Source organism: Cervus elaphus, chromosome 9 (assembly GCF_910594005.1).
Source record: "Cervus elaphus chromosome 9, mCerEla1.1, whole genome shotgun sequence".
Classification (NCBI taxonomy): Eukaryota; Metazoa; Chordata; class Mammalia; order Artiodactyla; family Cervidae; genus Cervus; species Cervus elaphus.
The window spans coordinates 43,446,034-43,457,005 of record NC_057823.1 but is presented as its reverse complement, the minus strand read 5'-3'; the positions used below and the strand labels follow the sequence as shown (position 1 = coordinate 43,457,005).

The following is a 10,972-nucleotide window of genomic DNA, read 5'->3' as shown; positions in this document are numbered from 1 at the left end:
AAATATCCCACCCTCACCTTCTCCCACAGAGTTCAAAAGTCTGTTCTGTACTTCTGTGTCTCTTTTTCTGTTTTGCATATAGGGTTATCGTTACCACCTTTCTAAATTCCATATATATGTGTTAGTATGCTGTAATGTTCTTTATCTTTCTGGCTTACTTCACTCTGTATAATGGGCTCCAGTTTCATCCATCTCATTAGAACTGGTTCAAATGAATTCTTTTTAACGGCTGAGTAATATTCCATGGTGTATATGTACCACAGCTTCCTTATCCATTCATCTGCTGATGGGCATCTAGGTTGCTTCCATGTCCTGGCTATTATAAACAGTGCTGCGATGAACATTGGGGTGCATGTGTCTCTTTCAGATCTGGTTTCCTCAGTGTGTATGCCCAGAAGTGGTATTGCTGGGTCATATGGCAGTTCTATTTCCAGTTTTTTAAGAAATCAACCACTTGTAAAAGAATGAAACTAGAACACTTTCTAACACCATACACAAAAATAAACTCAAAATGGGTTAAAGATCTAAATGTAAGACCAGAAACTATAAAACTCCTAGAGGAGAACATAGACAAAACACTCTCCGACATAAACCACAGCAAGATCCTCTATGACCCACCTCCCAGAATATTGGAAATAAAAGCAAAACTAAACAAATGGGACCTAATGAAACTTAAAAGCTTTTGCACAACAAAGGAAACTATAAGCAAGGTGAAAAGACAGCCCTCAGATTGGGAGAAAATAATAGCAAATGAAGAAACAGACAAAGGATTAATCTCAAAAATATACAAGCAACTCCTACAGCTCAATTCCAGAAAAATAAATGACCCAATCAAAAAATGGGCCAAAGAACTAAACAGACATTTCTCCAAAGAAGACATACAAATGGCTAACAAACACATGAAAAGATGTTCAACATCACTCATTATCAGAGAAATGCAAATCAAAAGCACAATGAGGTACTATTACACGCCAGTCAGGATGGCTGCTATCCAAAAGTCTACAAGCAATAAATGCTGGAGAGGGTGTGGAGAAAAGGGAACCCTCTTACACTGTTGGTGGGAATGCAAACTAGTACAGCCGCTATGGAAAACAGAGATTTGCATTTTGTCTTGTAAAATTTTATTTGAAAAAATTCTTCCTGTAGGTAATGGGAAACAAATTTAATAGTGCATATGCCACTCTTAGCGTTTCTATATTTGAAAATAGCCCACGATTTAAACTTGTAATTCTAAAGTTAAACCAGCAGCCTACTACAAGCACATTCTTTGATTGAGTCATTGGTTATAAACTTACTGCTGATAAATGCATAGAAGACAACCAGTTTGGGGAACTTCTGAGTTGGTGGGACACTGTCGATTAATTAACAATGTACTGTACGAATTAAGTGATGCTTTAACTCTGATTTTACATTTTAAAGTTAAGACATGGGCATTATGTCAGCAAACTTAAGGGCATTATGTCAGCAAGCTAAAACATTTTTTTCTTGTGCTTTTAATGTATCTCCTTACATGATCTGAGAGACGATTCAAGCCTTTAGAGAGAAATAGCTGAGGAAAAGGGGAAACATCTTCTTGGGATGAAGCTTTTCCTTATGGTGATGGTTTAATTACAGATTCAAAAATCAGAAGGAAATTTCATGGATTAAGTGTATAGCTTCTGTAAACACATTTCAAGAAATTACCATTGTAACTTGATAAGATATGATTTTTTTTATGTAAACATCATTGCAAATCAAGGAGTAGAAGCTCAGCTAGATTTATTACTGTGCAAGAGAGTAAGTACCTATCTCAATTATTCTTTTTCTTTTCCAATATAAAGTTTGCTGAATGTACAAGAAGAGTTTATCACTTAGGGCATAGAATTTTTTAGGGGTTGGGAGCGGGGAGCTCTGTCAGGCAATTACCTAGAAACAAAGATTGTCTTGGTTTGATCTGAAATGTAAAACTTGAAGCTATTCTTGAACTAACATGGAAAAATAAAATGGCTATTGTTTAAAAAAAAATGATAGAACAATATTGTTGACAAGATATGAATTAAGTTTATTTTCTACAAACTGTTATTGATGAAGACATGGATAATATATTCATGTTTCTGAGAAGTAATCTGTACATGGGGGGAGGGAATAATAAATATTATTTCTAACCAAAAAAAAAATAAAATAAAAAAAAAATAAAAACTTTCATAATTTCTAATTATTTCATTATTAACTACATAAGTTCCAAAAGAGCATTTGGGTTTCTCATTTTAAAATGAGTAAATACTCATTGAGCTATAAGCTTTATTATCTCTAAGTAAAACTATTAAAATTCACTATTTATTTTTAAATTGATGATTCACAAGTGGAGTGAACTGACTTGAGATTTGGAGTCATTTGACATGAGATTCCTATACTAGAGATGTCAATATTATTTTAATTTATTCCATTTTTTAAAACTTGACATTTGTGGTCAGCTTTTCTTGATTCTAGTCCTGGTTGTCTTGTCACTGTCTCCAGATACTATATAATTAGTTAATTTTTCCTCCATGAAATAATTTGACTCCTTAAGATTTTCAGATTTGTTCTCTTACTCTTTCATTAATATTATGATTATGGCATCTATATATCTTCACTCAATATTTTTTTTTTGAATATCAGATCCTAACAAATGCTTGCTAATTATAAATTTTATGATATTCTTCTTTCATCTTATTTTCATGTCCAATTCTGAACTTTTATCTCTCCACGAATCTATCACTCTTTTAATATTAACTTCAATTTTTAAGTCATTCTCCATCTTGTTAATGATGTTTCTGCTCAAGAGTCATGTAGGATAGGAATAAGGTCCTTAGAAGGGAAATATATGAATTTTCAAAAATACTGTCCATTCACATGCAAGAATGCTTGAACTATTTTACATTCTCATTAGCTACATAAACAGAAATAGCATTTTCTTTCATCACAACTTCAAAAATAATTTTCTATTGCTTAATTAAAAAGAAAACACTTTGTAAACATATTTGTAAGAAATGGTTTCTCATTCTTATAATTATATGAATTTTCATTACTGATTTGAGTAGCTGTCTATTTATTAGTAGCTGTTTATTAGTCTTTCAGATTTCTTCTTCACTAAATTGCTTTAAAATCATTACTTTATCCCTTGTGAAAGCAAAATGGTAGAAACATAATTTCATATTTTTCATATATATTTCCAATTCTCATGTAGTCATGGCAGGTTAGGGTTGCAAAGAGTTGGACATGACACAGCACAGCACACAGCACAGCTTACTTAGTATATAGGTGAATATCTGCTGTGTGTATGAATGTACACACTTAAAAATCATAAACATCAATACATTTTAGGCCTTATAATGATTTTAAAACTCTGATTCTTGCAAAGTGCTAATCTGCATGAGACTGTTCTGAGTGTCTGAAAAATATACACTCATATAATTCTCACCATTTTCCCATTATTATAATTTTCACCCTATTTAACAGACATAAAAACTGAAGCAGAGAGAATATGCTAATTTGCCCATGCATATCTAGTGAGAAGGCTGAGTTGTGAAGACAAGTCTCTGACTGCAGTGTTTTTGCCTGACTATATAATATCCAGGGAGAGAAAGAAATACTCAAGTCTAATATTTGTTTTCATGTGTGTATCCTAAGTCACTTCAGTCAGCATTGGTAGGCAGGTTCCCTACCACTGGCACTACATGGGAAGCCATAGGCAATGAAATTAAATTAGGCAAAGTTTGAGATAGGAATGAACTAAATAGTTCTGGATTTCTTTTTTTTTTTTTTTGTCTTTTTTTTTTAGTTCTGGATTTCTTGGAGGATTATGCTTCAAAGTATATCTTTCAGAAGAATCATAAATGTGTCTGCAAAAAAAGAGCATGATAATCCAGGCTATCCCAAGTACAGAGTCCCTAGGAGAGCTTGTCTGGTGATTCCAAAGACACAAACAGTAAAAACATACATTTGGAAGTAAACAATGAAAAGTCAATATCAAGTTATATAAACAAAATGAGATCTTCTCTGTAAAGATGAACACTAAAATATAGAAAAGCCATTAAAAGAAAATAAGAAATAATCATATAGAAGAAAAATGTTTTAAAAGATGCACAGTTGTCTCAAATGTCAAAAAAGTAATAGAGTGACACTAGCTATGAATAATAAGAAAATAAAATTAAGTAAACAGTCCATATGTCATATTATCAAAAAGAACAATATATTTACTAATAAATTTAACAAAATAACAGATTTTTACACTTGCAAAATTTTGAGAATAAAGAAACACTAAGAGAAAGAAATTCAAAGATATTCAGTGTTAATCAATTGTAGGATTTATTATTGTTAAATTGGAAACATCACCCAAATTGATTTATAGATGCAATACCATCTCTATAAAATGTTCCAGCTGCTCTTTTTCAGAATTGTCAAGCTAATCCTAAATTTTACATGGTATTTCAAGATACCTAGAGTATCTTAAGCAAGTTTTACTAAGAACAAAGAGAATTCACATTGTAAGGGGAGTGTCTAATTTTCTCTGTTTTTTCCCATCACAAGAAAAATTTGAAGCGACAGACATTAAAGCCCTTGGCACGTAACAGCTCTCGGACAGTGTTACAGCCACGTGTTACAGCTCAGTTTTATTTAGAAATTCTTGAGGCGTGAGGGCATGCCAACCCAAAAGACGTGAAGAGAAGAGAGAGGGAGAGAGAGTGCGCTCATGGGAGAGAGGACCCCCACCCCCGCCCTCCGCCCTTTGGCTTCTCTTTTTATATGTTTTTTTCCTTCCCCTGGGCCTGGCCTATATAAATTGGGCTGGCCAGGAGTGCTGTTTGTTCTGCCTGAGGTCCTCACTCTGGTCCTCAGACCTTCCTTTTTCCTGTTTTCACAGGCTTTTCCCTTCCTAATCTTTTAGCCACCGCCATTCTGGACTCTTTTTTCCTATTCCAACTACCTAACAACACTTTCTGAGTTTTCATTTACATTGAAACTATGGTAATCAAGGCAGTACAGCAATAACAAAAGAATAAATATGTAGATGCATTAAATAGAATTAAGCGTTCAGGAGTAATTGTATCCATCTACGGTCAACTGATTTTCCACAGACATACTAAAAAATAAAAATAATGGAGAAAGCAGTGTCTCTTCAATAAATGGTGCTGTGACAACTGGATATAGCAAAGCGAAATAATAAAATTGACCCTGTCTCACACCATACACAAAAAATTACATCAAAGCTACCAATGACATAGATATAAGAACTAAAACTTTAAAACTCAAGAGGGAAACGATCTTTTGACTTTGTATTAAACAATGATTTTCCAGAAATTATGCAAAAACCTTAAGCATTAAAATGTTAAATAATTTGGACTACATCAAAATAAAACAAATTTATAAATTCTAATTCTAAGGATGTTATTAACAGAGTGAAAGCACAACACATTGAAAGGGAAAATATTTGCAAAATATATCTGATAAGAGTCTATTATCCAGAATATAAAAGAAGCCTAAAAACTCAACAACAAAAATACATTTATAACCCAACTTTGTAAGGAATAGTTCAAGACAAGACAAAGAAGAAAGAAAGACGACCTCAACGGAGACAGGTTACCTTTTACTCGGGCAAGGAGGGGTGACAGTTGGTCTAATGACCAGGCTGAGCACGCGAGGGATCAGGGAGGCTTCATATTTAAGGGAAGGTTTGCAGAAGCGATAAGGCAGGTTTTTAGTCAGGCAGGCATTTTGGGTAATCTTTAGCTGAGATGGCAATTGCAGTTGAGCAGGGGGTGGAAAGGTCCAGGCAGGGGATGGAAAGTGACGCAATCTGCCCTGAGTATTGGGGTGGGGTTAAAGTTCAGTTTTGTTATCCCTGAAGTCAGGTGGTTCAACAAGGGCCCTTCTTTTTCCAGGCCTGAGGGAGAAGGGCTTTGAGGTCTTTATCTTCTTTTCTAGGCCTGAGGGCGCCTTCAATTTTAAATGGTCAAAGGAACTACATAGATATTTATTCAAAGAACATATTCAAATGACAATAAAGACATGAAAAGATGTTCAATATGATTAGTCATTTGGGAAATGCAAATCAAAAAACAATGAAATACCACTTTAGACATACTAGAATGACTATGATCTTTAAAAAGTGGAAGGTAATGAGTTGACAAGAATGTGGGGGGATTGAAAGCTCCCTACATTGATGGTGGAAATGCAAAATTTTGTAGCCATCATGGAAAACAGTTTGGCATTTCTGCAAAGAGTTAAAAATATGACTGAATAATTCTACTTACTGGAAACATGTCCACACAAAAACGTATATGTGAGTGTTAATAATAGTAGTATTCATTATAGTCAAAGTAAAAACATCCCAAACATCTTTTTTTTTTTTTTTCTTAAGTTTTGTTTTCCGGCTGTGCCTTGCAGTATATGAGATCTTAGGTCTCAGACCAGGAATTGCACCCATGTCCCCCTGCACTGGAAGTGTGGAGTCTAAACCACTGGACAATGAGTGAAGTTCTGAAATGTCTATCAATTGTTGATTGGATAAGCAAAGTGTGGTGTATAACCTTGAGTGGAATATTGCTCATTCACATAAAGTAATGAAGAATTGATGTGTGCTTCAACATGAACCTTGAAAATATTATGGTAAGTGAGAGAAACTAGTCATGAAATAATACCACATTTGCAGATTTCATTTATATGCTATGTCCTAAATAGGCAAAAGCCACAGAGACAAAGCATAATGATTGCCTGTAGCTGGGGGAGAAGGGAATGATGAATGACTGCTAGTGGGTATAATTGGTATGAGCATACTTTGGGCGGTTCTTTTGGAATTAGTTAATGATAATGCTTGCACATATCTGTGAATCTACTGAAAAATAACTGAATTCTGTACTTAAAGTGTTGGATTTCATTGTATATGAATTTTATTTTTAAAAATTCCTGAGAATATCCTTTTTTTTTTAAAGAATTTTCTACATATCTAAAAAATTGTCATTTTTCTAAAAAGAGATGCAACATATTACTACCCATGGAACATGTCGTTTAAGTATAAAGTCTAATTTTAATTTAAAAAAAAACATTTATAGAGCAATAATAAATTGCATAATAAAGACTGGATTACAGTTATATATACATAAATCAAGTTAATCTCATGAAACATGTAAGGACTGTTTTTAAATATGTAGATTATTTACATTTGCAAATCGCAGAGAATTAATGACTCTTTGGTTGCATCAATGTGTGGGTACTCAACAGAACATTAAAATAGCTGTCGTGGGCATTCAGAGACCATAAGTTTCTTCTAAGAAAAAATTTCCAGTTTTGTGACATAATTTTTGGAAAATATTTTTTTACAGCTGTGTAGAAAATCCTGATTAGCAATTCTAGAAACTTTTTGCTAGTTTTCTAATATCTTCAAATAGATTCTAGTTATCAATATAAGGTTTAGTGATGAATAAAGTCAATTACAATAAAGATGAAGGTTGTGCGGCTTAAACAAATAGATATTTTATGTGGACTCACTAAAATATTCACTTTCTATTTAAAGGCAAAAAAATGTATAAGTCTTTGTTAGCTTATCTAGACATATGACTTATTTGACAGAATTGTCAACATTAACTATCAGTTTCTAAATTCTTTGGAATTAAGTAGGGAAGAGTCAGGAATAAAAGTCAAAACATGGGTTCAAGTAGGGCTAAAATGAAGACCAAGTTCATTTAAGATAAGTAATTGTTAAATAGAGATTTAAGTGGTTCGACCCCAACCTTTTTTCTTGGATAAAGCAAAATCATAGACTTATACCTGAGTTAAAAGTCAGGTATCCTAAAATCAGGTACTCATGTCTAACAACTAGTGGTATAAAAGAAATTCACAGCGGTGAAGCAGCCTATGCTGTTATCTAAACTGTCTTTTTTACCTGTGATGTTTATATAAACTATAAATGAAGGTATTTTAAATTGGAAATAAAAGTGGGAGAATAATATACCAGGAAGAATAAGATGATGCACGGGACCTAAGTTTCCGGGAAGGAGTATTGATTACAGTGGGCATTCAAAGATGCTGTATAAAATTAATTTTCCTTTCCTCAACATTTTCTGAACTCCTTTAGATACCTCTTTGTTTCGAAGACTGTAGATGAGAGGGTTCAGCATGGGGGTGGGGATGGTATAAAAGGCTGATACCATCTTGTCCTGGTCTGGTGTGTGATTAGAAGCTGGTCTCATGTACATAAACATGGCAGCTCCATAGTAGAGTCCAACCACAGACAGGTGTGAGGAGCAGATGGTGAAGGCTTTGCGGCGACTCTCCTTGGAATCCATGCTGATGACAGCTTGAAGGACTCGTGAATAGGAACCAATAATCACAGAAACTGGTAAGACCAGCATCACCACACAACAGATAAAAAGCAATTTTTCAAATGCAGAAGTGTCTGCGCAAGATAGAGGTAAAAGGGCAGCAACATCACAGAAAAAGTGATGAATTTCCAGGGAACTACAATAAGGGAATGAGAGGGCTGCTACAAGCACAATGATCCCATCAAGAGAGCCCAAGATCCAGGAAGCAACAGTCATGAAGACACAGCGTTTCTGATTCATCAAGATGGTATATCGAAGCGGGTGGCATATAGCCACATAGCGATCATAGGCCATGACAGCCAACAGGAAGCATTCAGCTCCAAGTAGGGAAACATAGAAGAATATCTGGATTCCACAACCTGCTAGAGAGATGGATTTCCTGCCAGACAAGTAGTTGAAGGCCATCTTGGGTACAGTAGTAGAGATCAGCATGAGGTCCATGAGGGACAATTGACTAAGGAGAAAATACATAGGCGTGTGGAGCTGGGTGTCCAGGTAGATAAGGAGAACCATGAGAGTGTTTCCCATGAAGGCCACTGTGAAGATGCCCAAGACCAGAGAGAAGAGGAAGATGTGTGTGGGTCTGTGATCAAAGATTCCTAACAGGATGAAGTCCAAGTTGAGGGTCTGGTTTCTCCAAACCATCCTGGATAATTTGCGTTATCTGCAAGATCCAGAATGGGTAGAAACTTGTTTATTAGTTTTCAAATGCATACCAGGTCAATGTACTCAAGTGCACACTATATTGTAAGCATGTATAAGAACTTTTCACCAATTTTCAGTTACCTCTTCTTTGGTCACAATAAGTTATGTGATTTGGTCCATTGCTTTCTAGTCATTTTTTCAGCCCAACTTACCAAATAACAACTTCAATAACTATTTTCCCTATTTCCCAGAAAAGAAAAATGTATATTTATTAACTTACTCAAAGGTACACAGTCAATAGAGAATCTAGGAGAAAAATAATTACAAGTATCTGTTGCTAAATTTTATGAAATATCCTTGATCACATAGTATTCTCTATTGACAGTTGTATTCTTTGTCTTAACATGTCTCCACTTGGTGCTCTCCTAACTACAGAATTCCTCTTCTCTTGATTCCTTCTACCATCTTACCCACTTCTTATGTATGGTACCAGCCCAGTGAAACGTTGCATTGGAACAATATTGTGCTCAGTTGCTTAGTCCTGCCTGATTTTTTGCGACTCCATGGACTGTAGCCCACCAGGCTTCCCTGTCCATGGAATTTTCCAGACAAGAATACTGCAGTGGTTGCCATTTCGTGTTGTTGCCATTTCCTACTCTAGGGGGATCTTCCTGATGCAGCGATTGAACCAGCATATCTTACACCTCCTGCACTGGCAGGCAGATTCTTTACCACTGTGCCTCCTGGGAAGTTCAGATCAATATTATTATCCTCAAAGGGGAATCTATATATCTAATTCAGAGAAAGGCTTAGTAATGTACATTTTAACTTTTCCATCTCAGACTAAGACTCAGAGACTTCTTAATTCATCAAAACTTCCATTATGCTTTTATTTCCCCTTGATATAAAGTAATCTATTTTCCCTTAATTTCTCATCATCTTACTTTTAATTCAGCTTTAAAAAAAATCTAGGTTTTGTCTCTTTCATATCATACTTTTTGATATTGAATATCCACTGATCCACTGACCCTAGATTGTTTTCCGTGGTGAATGTTTATCTTTGTGTAAAGTGTTTATCTTTCATTCCATTAAAAAAAAATTCTAAACAAGCAGTGTTTTTCAAATATGTTCTGTAGAATTTGATTAAATTGTAAAGAAATCCAATTATCTACTTTTTTCTCTAACACTTCAGTGAAAAATGGAGATACATCGAGCTTTTTCTACTTAAAATCTACAGCCTAATTGACTATTGTGCATAAGTCTTCAGTTCCTCATTCGTGTCTCTGACTCTTTGAGACCCCATGGACTGTAGCCCTGTGTACATAAAACCAAATAATGTGTATTTCCAAGGATATAGCAGGTTCCTGAGAATTGTTGTATAAATTATTTTTAATGATATAAGACTTATGCCTCTACAACATTTTATGTAGGATGGGAACATTTCTTAAAAATATTTTTGCTGCAAAAATTTTCCCTAATAAATATCCTATTTATGTATTGATATTCAAAATTGATTTTTGTTAATTATACTTAAGGGGCTTCCCTAGTGGCTCAATTGGTAAAGAATCTGCCTGCAATGCAGCACACTGGAGTTCAATTCCTGGGTAGGGAAGATTCTCCTGGAGAAGGAAATAGCAACCCACTCCAGTATTCTTGCCTAGGAAATCCCATGGACAGAGAAGCTGGGCAGTAGAAATATCCTCAGAGATACTTTTGCTGCTAACAGTGCACAAAAATGCCATGGCTTTATTTATTTTAATGGAATTAAAATGTTATGTCAGTATTAAAAAAAAAAAAAAAAAAACATCATTCCCTGTTCTAACATTTAAGCATACAAGATAGCCTTATGGAATCAGATATGCTGAATATTGCCAACTGGAGAATAATTCCTTAGGTCACAAATTTCTTTCTATGTATAACAAGTGTGTGTTAGATACTTTCACCTATTTTAATGATGACTATGTGTTGAGAGAATTCAAATTTTCTAC

General features: G+C 34.6%; 1 protein-coding gene across 1 annotated transcript; it reads right to left on the bottom strand.

The window, feature by feature from the left end:
* Positions 1-8,034: 8,034 nt before the first annotated feature.
* On the bottom strand, positions 8,035-8,984 carry LOC122700956 (olfactory receptor 2M4-like). The gene is given in 2 exon segments (XM_043913979.1): positions 8,035-8,066; positions 8,069-8,984. Coding segments are annotated over 2 exon segments (948 nt in total).
* Between the last annotated feature and the right edge of the window lie 1,988 nt (positions 8,985-10,972).